The sequence below is a fragment of the Diadema antillarum genome, unplaced genomic scaffold, assembly GCF_040938485.1.
Source record: "Diadema antillarum isolate AM-2024a unplaced genomic scaffold, OU_Dant_1.0 seq00000049_RagTag, whole genome shotgun sequence".
Lineage (NCBI taxonomy): Eukaryota > Metazoa > Echinodermata > Echinoidea > Diadematoida > Diadematidae > Diadema > Diadema antillarum.
In genome coordinates, this window is record NW_027271158.1 from 1,201,969 (window position 1) to 1,215,215 (window position 13,247).

Sequence of the window (13,247 nt, forward strand, 5' to 3'; positions counted from 1 at the left end):
GTCTCGAAATTTGAAACTCCAAGACACTGTGTCCTAAAAATTTACAAAATCAAGATAATCTGAGTAAATCCTGATAGCTGCCATACATAAATTATCTCTGTTTTAATCAAATCCTATCTGGTTTGGTAAAAATAGGTAGGAAAGTGGATTTACCTTTTCTCTGGGCAGGAGGTAGACACATCTCTCGATATTTTTCACAGCCACGCAGCAGCTGACGTGTGATTTGGCCTCCTTGATCCACACCTTCCCAAAGAGGAAGACGGTACCTGCCAAAAATAGACACAACAATGCATTTGAGCAGTAAGTTGACACTGAAGAGAAAATATGCTTAAAATGGTTTTTTTAAAAAAATGTACATATATTCAAAGTGTTTTACATGCACTCTTGAGAGTTTAAAGGATGCTAAAAACGGACACGTTCTTGATTATTTATACTGAAAGTATAACAGGTTAGGAGTAACGTGTATGTACATTTTTGCTACATCCTTTCACATGACATGTTAGAAGAAAACTCCTACCTACTGTTGATCCCATTGATGACAAGATGATGAAAACGGCAATGATCCTGATGATAATATGAATAATCAAGGAGCAATCAAATTCAATACACTGCTGCTCAAGACCATATCACAATTCTAAGGATCTTTTTCTCCCCTTTTTTGTTGGTTTGTTTTATTTCAGTTTCATAAACTATGAATTTTTAAGGTACTGTGTAGTTAAACAAAGATGAAGTTCTAGTCCTAAGCCAAATTACCTATTTGGCAGGACTTCAGTTTTCATATCAATCACTTAATGGTAGCAACATCATGACATACATATAGTCACTCCTATATTCTGACATTGGCAACATTTATCATCATGAAAGCAGGGTATACCTGGCTGCTTGAAAGGATCCTCATATGCATCCAGCCAGTACATTCTCAAGATCTGTTCCCCATCCTCGTTGGTTGTCAGGGGCAACGTGCTGGCATCAACCTGGATGTTGACCTTGATGTCCTCCTCGTCCTCCTCCACCTCCCCCTTGATGGTCTCCCATCCCGACGTCGAACAAACCTCAGGGTTTATACTTCAATATAAAATAGAAATACAGGCAACTCCTTTTATAACAAAGTCCTCAGGACTGGCAGTATTCTTTCACTATAGCCGAACAGTAAAGTAACTAAAGATACATAGACGATAATTTTAGGACCTAAATCTTCACTTTCTTGTAACAAGAATTTTATTATAATGGGAGAGCACTGTACAAGAAATAGTGTAATCAAATGTGGAGTAATTAGTCCAGAGTCAGTAACATAATGACTATTTAATGTGAACTACCATCTTGGTCTGCAATTAAAAAACAAACAAAACAAACAAACAAACATACAAACAAACTTGTGATCACATGTTATGAACAGCAGATTTACACCCATTTTCTCTATTTCCATAAATGCACCACTACATTTAAAGGAAAACCGATGGTGTTTTCTAATTCAAGATGAGAGCATTTTCAATGCAGCCTTCAAAAAAAAAAAAAAAAGTAAACTGTCAATAAAACACCAAATTGGACAAACTCACCTGCTCCAAACTAGATTACGCATCTTTAAAAGATTATGCCTCTTTTCCTCTAGTTCTGACAAACCATTTGGGTGTTTGTGTCTCAATGAAATCACTTTAGGTTGTGATTTTAAAATGTGTCATATCTACATGATTTACTTTGCCTGAACAGTGGCCTTCGAATCCTCTTCCTCCATCTCTTCCTCCTTCACTTCTGGCTTCACGACATTAGGTTCTGTCTTTACGTCATCTTCATCAAAGTCGAGATCCTCCATATCATCGAGTCCTACAAACAAGACACCAGAGGAATAAATCACCAATAGAGGCAGGCAATCAATGATGTCTTATGAATCGGCTTTGTGTCAGACAGACTGTTGCTACAAATACTTATTCTGAATCACGTCATACACAAAGCCTATGCACTTCATTCATTCATGAGTGTTCAAAAGCAATCATTCAATCATTGATTATAATCAGACTATACAGCACAGTTATGAATTCATGGGACTACACACATCAAACTTCTCAAACATTTCAAATCTCTTCACAATTACTTTACTGCAAATTCAAAATATCTCACCATTTAGATCATTTTCATCCACGTCTTCTTCCAACACTTCTTTCTTAATGACCACATCCTTCGAGCGTTTTGCTGCACGCGGTTCATCATGATCAGTGTGTTCTCGTTTGACAGATTTCAACGATGACCGTTGTCGAGGGATCACCGTGGGTGGAGACATTTCCGAGGTTATGGTTCTGGGGGTCATGGCCCGCGGACCAGGGCGAGTTGGCGTCTTGTTGCTGAATGGATTTCTAATGGCTGGTGATGAACTAAATGGGGGGGGGGGGGGGGTGGACAAAGCAAGAAATAAGAAACATAACTGATAATTCCAGTCATACGAGGCTAGTGTCAAATGAAGGGATGTCTAGATAGATAGTTGAAGCTATTAAATGACAGCTTTCCATCATTCAAGTGCCTCAAAGCTCCTTTCATTTACAGATCAGCGGTACTATGATCAGTGGGACTGTCTTTCTTACATGTTTAAATATACACTGAGGTATAAATGATAGTCCTTGATTTTTTTTCACATTAATATGAATGAATACATCTCTATTCCTGACATCAATTTATCACAGGATAAAATGACAAGAAAGAAAATACAAATTAGATAGGTTACATGTAAGAATAGGATGGACATAGAGGCAGAAATAAACATGAAAGAAATAGAAGAAAATGATATGAAAGAGGGGCATGAGAAAAGAAAAACAGACGAAAAATGCCAGAATATGAGGGGATGGTAGCAGGAAGAATGGGTTCCATTCTTGCAGAAAACACACAAAATATTTACCCAGGAGTCTTGATTTTCTTCTTGACTGCAAGTGGTTTGAAGACTGGTGTGGAAGACTGCAAAGTCGTTAATAAAATACATGGAAAGATTCAACACTATGTAAAGTGGCAAACTTTTGTTCACAACACTTTGCTTGTTATCATATCTTACAGCCAAACAATGTCAACTAATCACAATTCTTTATTTTTTAATCACTCTGTTATCGCATCATACATTCAAAGTTGCAATATGTAAAGTGTCACAAGAATAGTGACTGGATAAACAAATTAGTCACATTAGCATTATGTCACTTAAAATTGAAGGCAAATGACAATTTTTTTTTTTTTTAAAGAATCCACCAAATTGAAAGATTTATGTCAACATTTAATTAATTTCAATTCATGTCAAAGTATGATTCATTGATCATACTGGAAAAAAAATATCTAACATCACCAAGCAATCATCAAGTCAAAAAAAAATGATACAAGATTTCTTTGTAACTATGATTACATGCTAACACAGTCAAAGAGTTAAACTCTACTCTTCACAACCTCTTAGTTTAGAATAAATGGAATTTCCCTCTCACTTTACATGACCTCTTGAAGTTGACAGGTGAAAACAGCTGAAAAATCTAATAATAGTTCCAAAGGTGAAGACTGCGGTGGGTCAACGGGAAGTACTTTACCTCACTGTGCATCTACTTTACCTCACTGTGCATCTCATTCAAGATGTCCCCGAGGAGTTCGTCTCCAGCGACGCTGGCGTCCTTGTCCGACTTCTTCTTCTTGGCCGCATTGAGAAACAGGCTCTTGATATCACCCTTGGGTTTGGTCGGTTTCTTCGCAAGTATGGGGGGTCACAAACACAAGGGGATGACAATTATTGGACCAGTTAGTGTGAGTCAGGAGGTGCAAACAAGCTTGGAAACAAGAGTTTAACATAAAAGGTACGTTGAAAAACAATGCTTAGGTCGACATTTGGTAAAATTATTGCTAAGAATCTTAGACCAGTGTTACTTGATGGGAATTACTCCTCGGGGTAATAATGGCCATGGACAAGACGGGGTAAAATTACTGGTATAGGTGTGTGGCAACTCATAGATAATCAAATTGGCACTTCTTCTTGTTTTTTTAATTCAACTCATCATGTCTTGTACAATACTGATGATTATATCTCTCATTAATGAAATCATGTTTGGCATCAGGTGACCAAAAACAGTATTGCTATGATGATGATGAAACACAATTCCGATTGAGAAAAATGTGCTATACTGGGACGACATTCATAGAATAGTGGACTATACCATGAATGGCAACATTGATATGCGGTTGATCAATGGTTTTTAATCGAGAGCGTGTGACAAATCCTATCAGTATTGGACCTCACAGACTGCTGTGTAAGTCGTGTCCACCACTATATATTAAATCATAATGGCATGACCACGATTTGACTTACAGGGATGTTTATGGTATGAGAATTTTAAAAAAGGAATCGTTCTTTTAAGATTTGTTTGAAGGATACAAAGCAAATGTATCACGCACTGGAAGGAAGCAAGTAATGGATTACTCGGTGACAGAAATCAGCACTAATGCTATTCCTGCCACCTCGAGATCTATAATTTCAATTCAATTTCAATTTCAACTCCCACAGTGTATGGTATATTTGTTGACTATCATATATGCTTGTCTCTAAAGACATTTTTTAATCCCACTTTCCCTTAACTTTCTTGGGACCGTCTGCAACCTGTTTGCATGCAATGTCTATGGCATTTTTAAGATGGTGGTCCAAACAGGGTTAAACAGAACAGAGACAAGATGAGACATGTACCTGTTTCTTGGCAGCCTTCTGGGGACCAGCTCTGCTCTTGCTCTTATCTGCATGTGTGTGTGAGAGGAATGTGAGGGTCAGACATAAATAATGACTCAATGAGCGTTGCTGTGTATGCAACTTGAAGAAAGAAAATGCTTTGAAAAGCAAGTACAGTGCACTCCCGTTATAACACAGCTATAATGAAATTTGGTTTACAAAAAAGTAAAAATTCAGTTCCCCAAATAATCATCTACATACCTTCATATACCTACTGCATCTGTGGCTACAACAGAATTTTGATGAAACAAAAGAAAACTGCTGGTACCAAGGACTTCCTTTTAACAGGAGTCACCTGTACACAATATGAAGTTAAGAGAACTGTTGAAGGTCAAACAAGGAAAAGTAGAAATTACGCGGTGCGTAAAATATGTCCCCGCCGGAAGTAGCATTTAGTAGCAAAATGTACAATATAGGTAAAAAGATCAAGGTCAAAGGTGAAAGAAGTCAAGGGTCAAAATTCTATGTAGAAGTTTTGAAGCCCTCACCTAGTGCCATCACATAAAGCAAACGGAATCGAAATCGGGTTAGAAATGGCGAAGGAGTAGCATTTTGTAGCCAATGTACAATATAGGTTAAAAAAATCAAGGTCAAAGGTCAAAGAAGTCAAAGGTCAAAATTCTGTGTAGAAGTTTTGAAGCCCTCACCTAGTGCCATCACATAAAGCAAACGGAATCGAAATCGGGTTAGAAATGGCGAAGGAGTAGCATTTGGTAGCAAAATGTACAATACAGGTCAAAAATCAAGGTCAAAGGTCAAAGAAGTCAAAGGTCAAAATTCTGTGTAGAAATTTTGAAGCCCTCACTTAGTGCCATCACTTAAAGCAAACGGAATTGAAATCGGGTAAGAAATGGCGAAGGAGTAGCATTTTGTAGCAAAATGTAAAATATAGGTCAAAAATCAAGGTCAAAGGTCAAAGAAGTCAAAGGTCAAAATTCTGTGTAGGAGTTTTGAAGCCCTCACCTAGTGCCATCACATAAAGCAAACGGAATCGAAATCGGGTTAGAAATGGCAAAGGAGTAGCATTTTGTAGGCAATGTACAATATAGGTCAAAAATCAAGGTCAAAGGTCAAAGAAGTCAAAGGTCAAAATTCTGTGTAGAAGTTTTGAAGCCCTCACCTAGTGCCATCATATAAAGCAAACGGAATCAAAATCGGGTAGGAAATGGCGAAGGAGTAGCATTTTGAAGCAAAATGTACAATATAGGTCAAAGGTCAAGGTCAAAGGTCACAACTGAAATTCTGTATAGAAGTTTCAAAGCTCCCATGTAGTGCTATCATATAAAGCAAACAGAATCAAAATCGGGTTAGAAATGGCGAAGGAGTAGCATTTTGAACATTTTGATCACACACGGACGCACGGACAGACGGACAGACGGACAGACGGACACACGGACACACAGACACACACACATACGGAGCCCGTTTCATAGTCCCCTGCTCGAACTCGTTCGGCGGGGACAATAAATCTCAGGCACCACAAATTTGTGGAAAACAAAGATGACATTATTAGCACTTGCCTGACAGCCAGAGGCCAGTTAAAAGAAAAATCCTAAAATCACAGCGATAAGTCAAATTAAATGCATTGAAAGTCTCCCCAGTTTGGTTAGCAACATCCTACATCCAAATTTAGTGAAATAACAAAGCATCTTGACTATCTCGGCGATGGATTGCCAATACATTGTAAAAAATGGTCGGCTGCACCTTGTGCATGTTACACCATTGTAAATACACTTGAGTGCACTGAATCTCCACTAAACACCCTCTCATCTGTTCATAGTTTGTATACTATTCAATAGCACACAAGATGACCTTTTATGAAATAATAATTTAAAAAAAACAAAAAACTATTAGTATACATACAAATATGCTAAAAACAAAGAGTAAGAGAAATACAGGAAAATAATTACTTGAGGGTTCTTCCTCCTGGTCTGCTCTGAGGTCATCATCAAAGATTTCCCGTCCGTCTTCAACGTATCCACTTCCATCTTAAAGGCAAAACACACAAAAAGATGCCAATATATCAGATACAAAGATTTGAGATATATGAAACTTGGAGACAAAGTGAACATGACAGATATATCGACTTAGTGAAGACAAGGACTAAAAAAAAATATGAGCCCTCAGAGAGAACAAAATCAATATATTGGCTTTGTTAAAACAAATATTTAAAATCACGAAATGCACAAGACAGAGTCAGACAGGGCAGGAAAGATACAATGTACATAAGTATATTGACCTTACTTTACTAAGGGTTTAAAGTAAGAACCTCAAGGATAAAAGACTGCATGATGACCCAGCTGTTAATACAAGGACCTTAAAGTATGAAACTCATTCACTTAAAACAAGGACACAAAACATGAAACTTACAAGACCGTTATTACTCAGAGATAAATGCATAATGCAAACAGCTTATTTTAGCAGTGCTGTTAAAATCTGTTAATAGTCTTCTCAAGCAAGTTATCATTCCGGTTAATTAATTGCACAGAAATATGTGTATAGGACTTTTTCTTTCAACTCTGTTTACTGCAAATAAGGATATCTGACTTGTCAGAAGAACATTAACACATGTCATGCACTTGTTTTCTTTCACTCTCAAATTCTTCTTATTCTTCTTCCAATCAAAACAGGGGATTGAAGTGTGGATAAAGTTAATCTGAATTTGATGAGCAGATTTCCAACTTACCATCATCCACAATCCAATCATCTTCTTGTCGATCCTGCACAATTTTGGAATATTCGTCCTCATTAACCACATCATAGACATTCTGTAGGTCCTCTTCCTACATGGAATGGAAATGTGATTTGAGGTAGGGACTGGTGAGTACTGATTAGACTACCCTTTAAGGAAACAACCCTTATCTTCTAACACATCATGGCAGACTCAGAAAAGCAGACTTTTCATTGGTAAAGGTGATATCATTAAATATCAGATCACACTGTAAATTCTTGGCAACATTATCAATGTATGCTAAACTCATCTGTACAAAACACTTAAATGTATTATATTAGTTAGCCATGAAGTGGAGACAAGAATTTATCATTCGTGCCACAAACATGATCAATGAGTGAAAGATAAATAAAATATGATGTGGGGGGGGGGGGGAGGGGGGAGAGGAATATTGTCTTATGTTCTCTGCAAAATAATAAGTCACCATCAAGATTATTACTCCTGGAGGGTGTTTCATAAAGCTGTTAGTAAAGTTACGAACGACTTATGGGCGACTGGCGATCAGTTCGTGTGCTGAATTATTGAAATTCTGATAAATATAGCACATCAGAACTGATCACCAGCCACTCGTAAGTTGTTCGTAACTTTACGAACAGCTTTATGAAACACGCCCCTGTACTGTCTACTGTCTACTGACAAGGCCTTCTGTACAGAAAAACATGAATGATGGTATACTTGTACATTTACAAGGTTGGCAAATACTAGAAGCGCTATGCTCAAAAGCAAACATTCTATAAAACGTCAAGGATGTACTACATGTTGGTCTCATTTTCTTTGATGTCACTTTACTCTTTTTGCTTAGACATAAAGTTGTTTGATCTCTCTAGCTTGTTTTCAAGAGCAAAGACCTAACACACATTATCAATGCTAGCAATGCTGCTAATAAATCTATAATCAAGAAGTTTATGTATTACCTGTAGCTGTTATTGATACAGAGCTCACTAAATCCTGACCATACAGTAGCTTATTTCAACACGGACAATCACTTTTTATCAGAATTTTTGGAAGTATGCAACATGAACAGCTCTGCAATCCATGCTAACCTCATCATAGAATCGTTTGCCCCCTTTCTTGGCATTCTTCAGACGCTCGAGGGCAGACATTCGGCTGGCCTTCTTTTTTCCAACATCTCGCCTGGACCGACGAGAAGTGTCTTGATCTGGCGATTTTGAGGGGAAAGCATGAAGAAAGCTTCTGTGGAAACATGGCAAACTTTGTAATTGTATACGTCCAACACAACATGCAATTGTTGTAAGCTGGACTCGTATGATGTCTGACACACATGCCACTGGTCTCCAGTTGAAATGGAATTTATTACCTAAATAAACAGCCCCTATAAAGGGTGAACGAACATGAACATCTTTACCAATACAAACCTAATATCACCTGATGAGGTCAATCATATGGACCAAAATGCTATAAAGACAATCTTCAAATATAAATTAAAACCTAATATTTTGGTTTTATTTAATAATTCAAAGTTTGAAAGAATATTCAGTTTATTGAAGGAGGCAGACTTAACCAGAAGAAGAAGAATTATAATAAATCAGAAGGATTTCACTTACCAGTCTATCGATTAAATTATTGTATTAAAATCTGGTATGCATTTAAAAAATTCAGAGTTTTTGAGACTGCCACTTTTCAACCTCAGTTTTTTGTGCATGCCATTTTCTCACTTCTCGGCATCGTCACGACCACCACTGACTACTATAGCTACAGTAAAGCTAAAGGCTGGCCAAGCCTCTGATGCACAGCACTGAAAATTTTATCATGCGCTGCTTCCATAACTATCATATCACAACTCCTGGACGTATAAAGCATTGCAAATTATCGATATCTCAGATTTCATGGGTTTCAATCAAATATTAACAAATTTTCATCAATTTTTGTTAAAACCACCACCTGTACCAGACTAACATTACACATGTACAGTTGACTACCCTACTACTAACTAGTACTACTACTAGTAGTACCACTGTGTCATTAAATTTGTCAATTGTTTGAACATAAAAATTTATCATGGGCTAATTCATGGCAAAACATTGCAAACGCATGGATGCGTGGTGTAACAGTAACATTATTGCATTAACAATTGATTTAACATTACACAACACGTTTTTAATATTATCAATTTAATAGAATCTAACGTTAATATTCTTGCAGAATAAAGTTTATCCAAACAGTGTGTGAGGGAAACTCTAACACTGACACACTAAAGAAGTGACTTTCTCTATTAATCTCCCTGTGGAGATCTGTGTGATGAATTGCAGATAGTAATACAATAGTGCTTTACAGCATAGGTTTACTGATCTCTTTTGAAGTTTCAATGTCGACGTCTCTATCTGGCTTTTTGCTCGGGCCCCATTATAATTCTATGGATACTATGGTGCCTGATCGCCTGATGGAGTGCTAGTTTCTGTATTGCACTATTGTGGTCCTTGGCTTTGCTTTAACTTAGGCCCTAAAATTTTACTCGATAATTGCACATGTATTTTCACAAAGCCAAAGGCAAAACCTTACCGTTGTCACCGTTTTCCATAATTGGCGCCATTTCGGATCAAGATGAATTGCAGTGGTTCTTCAAACAATCGTCACATTCGGAAAATAAAGCAGTATATATAACGGTGGTAGGATTCAGGCTAGGTTGTTGGAGGAGTCAAACGTTCCCGCCTGACTTCACAACACATCACACACACGTCTCGCTAATCAGTAGGCTCGCGGAAGGGAATCAGAGTAGGTTTGTGCGGTAGCCTTCCATCCTAGGCCGACGCTCACGGCTATCCACGCAAGGTTCACTCGCCTCCAAAGCCGCTGACTAATTTTTACAATGGCGCGCTCCGAACTCCGCGCGAAAGCATTATTTCCTTGGACGGGTTCATTTACAGTTTTGGGGACGTCATCTTCCTTTCAATTGTCCCTCTGAAATGTCATTCACGGCTGATGTCCTTCAGATTTGTAAGAAATGCCTGGTTATCAGGCTAACAGTAACGTTGCCAAATCGTGTGCTGGGCCCAATATTGTATCGCTGTTTCAAGAAAAATTTTCAAACATTTATAATTATAACCAAACACTCTTTTTTTCTTCATGTCCCATCTTACTGACATTTCTGCCATTCTATTTGGTTTAGCCATACTTGGTATCAAAGTAAATTTGGAAATGATGTGGATGCACTTTAGACATGGAACACCACACGCAGCAAGATTTTGGTAATTTTTCTTGCTGTATGATTTCCTTGACGTTTCAAACACCATGAACACCAAACACTTAATTGCCTTATAATGAATTTGTAGCACTTTCGCCAAGATATCACATTTACAAGAGTGAGGCTTAAAACCTATCCGACTAAAAACAAGACAAATCTATTAAAAACACAAAGGATATATGTTGAAGTGTTTACCCATTTTTCATCAAGCTTCACCAGTGCGTTCTGATATTTTTGCATTCACCGAATCGACAGGCTTCCATATAATAGGCCTATGAAAGGTGAAATTATGAAGAGTGAAATGGGGTTTTCTTGGCCACAATTTGCTGAAGGACCAAAATATGAAATAATCTTGGTTGTAAATGGTCCTAAATAGTCTTCCTATTATTCCCTTTGTTTTTCATGCACTAAAACAATAGATATAATAGAAATTAAATGATTGAAAAAAACACAGTATTTTCCAGGATTATAAACCCTTTTATTTTGTCTAATTTTTTGCTCTTAGTATCATTTTGTTTATCATAATTATTATCAATCTGCAATCGCAGGATTTCCACCTTGCCTAATGATTTCCAACATTATGGAATAATGATGATATTGGGCAAAGACATAAAGGTACAGGTATAGTGCATTAAAATTTAAAATTCCTATATATTTCTTTATATTGTACCCCACACATGGTGATCTTGGGAAATGCCAACTTTAACAAATTCTCTTTGTTCGTGACAAATATGAAAGCCAGGGATGCAAAGTTAAAAAAGATTTTATGAGTGAGATTTTCATGACTCGGTATCTCGGCGCGCGAATGTGCGTGCGATCGAGGGTGTGGGAGGGTTTTTTCCTCCCTGTGGCCTCCCACGGTAGGGAGCTTTTTCAATTTTTAGCTCTTAATAGTGCGATCAGGTGCACACTTCAGTGATTATTTTTTACTTATTTTGAAAGACAAAAGGGAAATATACCTTCAATTGCAACTATCACTTTAATCTTTTGAGCTACGCTCATTATTATAGGCCCAAGTTGCAGACCTTCGCCCTATGTGTGAGAAAAATGGGTGCCATGCGTGAGATCGTGAGATGGCCCCTAAATTTTTTAGTCTCACGCAGAATGCGTGAGACTTGGTAGCTCTGGAAAGCGATAGGTCTAATTGTAAAGACATGTAGGCCTACTGGGGAAAATGAATGAACTAGCATATGTTCTGTGTATTTCTTTGTGTTGTGATGAATAGCGCCCCTAATGGATGAAATTGAGAAATTCAATGGTGGGGTCATGTAGAATCTGAGTTGCTATACTAAGGGCCTACCATGTGCCAAATATGACGATGATAAAAAACAAAAATAAAAACCCTCTATAATAGTGAGGGCATAATGTACCCCCCCCCCCCCCCCTTGGGCCTGGGAAAGGTCAAAATAGCTTGGGTTTATAGGGTTAAAATATCATCGATCATAATGCGGGTATAGGCCTACATGAGAACAATATCCAAGAAATTTGTACACTCCATAAATCATGGATCAAAGAAATTGGAATAATGTCCTATAGATCATACACTAGTGACAAATATTACTGGTATTTGGTGTATAACATCCATTCTCAATTCTTTTTAAAACGATTTGAGCTAATTTCTATATATTTCTACCTACATCCGTTTTCATCTATTTTATTAGGAAGCCTTTGAAGTACTAATATAATATGCAGGGCTTATAGGGTCTAATGATAAGGTTCTGTTCGTTGGTGAAGTAATTAAGGTCTTCAGCAATGTTTGACTTTGTTTGTGAAGGAGTGTTTGCTTATCTTTGATTATAATATTCACTTTTTTCGCGTTGTAAAGCAAAATGATATATTTACAAAGAATATTCTGGTAAAACAATTAAGCTTCGACTATATAGAGAACAGCATTGCTAGATTTTTAAGGGAATACTAGTACAAACATGTTCAATAGTGACATGCTGCCAAGTGGAACAGCGCCACCTTGTGGTGGTTATTACATGGTTTTCATATACATAGTACTGTGCTACCAATGTGTGCTACAATAAGCCAGTTTGGAATAATAGCTCATGTGGACATGGGTTACAAATGAGTTTCTGTTTTTTTCTCAGTTGGTTATAGGCACTTCATTCGTTTTCAAAGTGACACAATGTATAAGCTTGCCGATGTAATATTTTATGGGATTCATCAGTCATGTAAAAAAAGAAAACACAAGAACAAATGAGAGAGAAAGAGAGAGAAGATGAACTTGCGTGGACCATGTGACCAGAATGATGTCAAATTATTTTGCATTGAATGTATACAACGAACTTTTATTTCTATTGAAGTATTGATATCGCCAAATACTGGGCTTGCTGTCAGGTGGATGTGCTGGTAAGCACAATAAGGATTACCTGAATAAAGCATTTCATCACATTATGCTTATCTCAGTGAATTTTAGAACCATGCAGCTCTTGGTAACAAAATAAATGACCTTTTTCTGCTCTTGCGCAGTTAAACTCCGAACTGGCTTACATTGAAAAACACCTTTACTACTCAATGAAAGCAGACTGATCAATCATGAGAGTTAACGTTCAAAGTATACAAAATGTAACAACTCCGTG

At 37.3% G+C, this 13,247-nt stretch overlaps 1 protein-coding gene across 1 annotated transcript in view; it reads right to left on the minus strand.

Moving 5' to 3' along the window:
• The window catches only part of LOC139725536 (DNA polymerase alpha catalytic subunit-like), a 34,088-nt gene extending 23,414 nt beyond the window's left edge, over positions 1-10,674 (minus strand). The window contains exons 1-11 of the mRNA XM_071636622.1: positions 9,981-10,674; positions 8,504-8,619; positions 7,416-7,512; positions 6,640-6,717; positions 4,691-4,737; positions 3,570-3,701; positions 2,885-2,940; positions 2,116-2,366; positions 1,695-1,821; positions 875-1,065; positions 154-266 (exon numbers count right to left, since the gene is read on the minus strand). Coding sequence (XP_071492723.1) covers positions 154-266; positions 875-1,065; positions 1,695-1,821; positions 2,116-2,366; positions 2,885-2,940; positions 3,570-3,701; positions 4,691-4,737; positions 6,640-6,717; positions 7,416-7,512; positions 8,504-8,619; positions 9,981-10,011 — 1,239 coding nt within the window. The 5' untranslated portion in view covers positions 10,012-10,674. The remainder of the gene's footprint in view (positions 1-153; positions 267-874; positions 1,066-1,694; positions 1,822-2,115; positions 2,367-2,884; positions 2,941-3,569; positions 3,702-4,690; positions 4,738-6,639; positions 6,718-7,415; positions 7,513-8,503; positions 8,620-9,980) is intronic.
• Between the last annotated feature and the right edge of the window lie 2,573 nt (positions 10,675-13,247).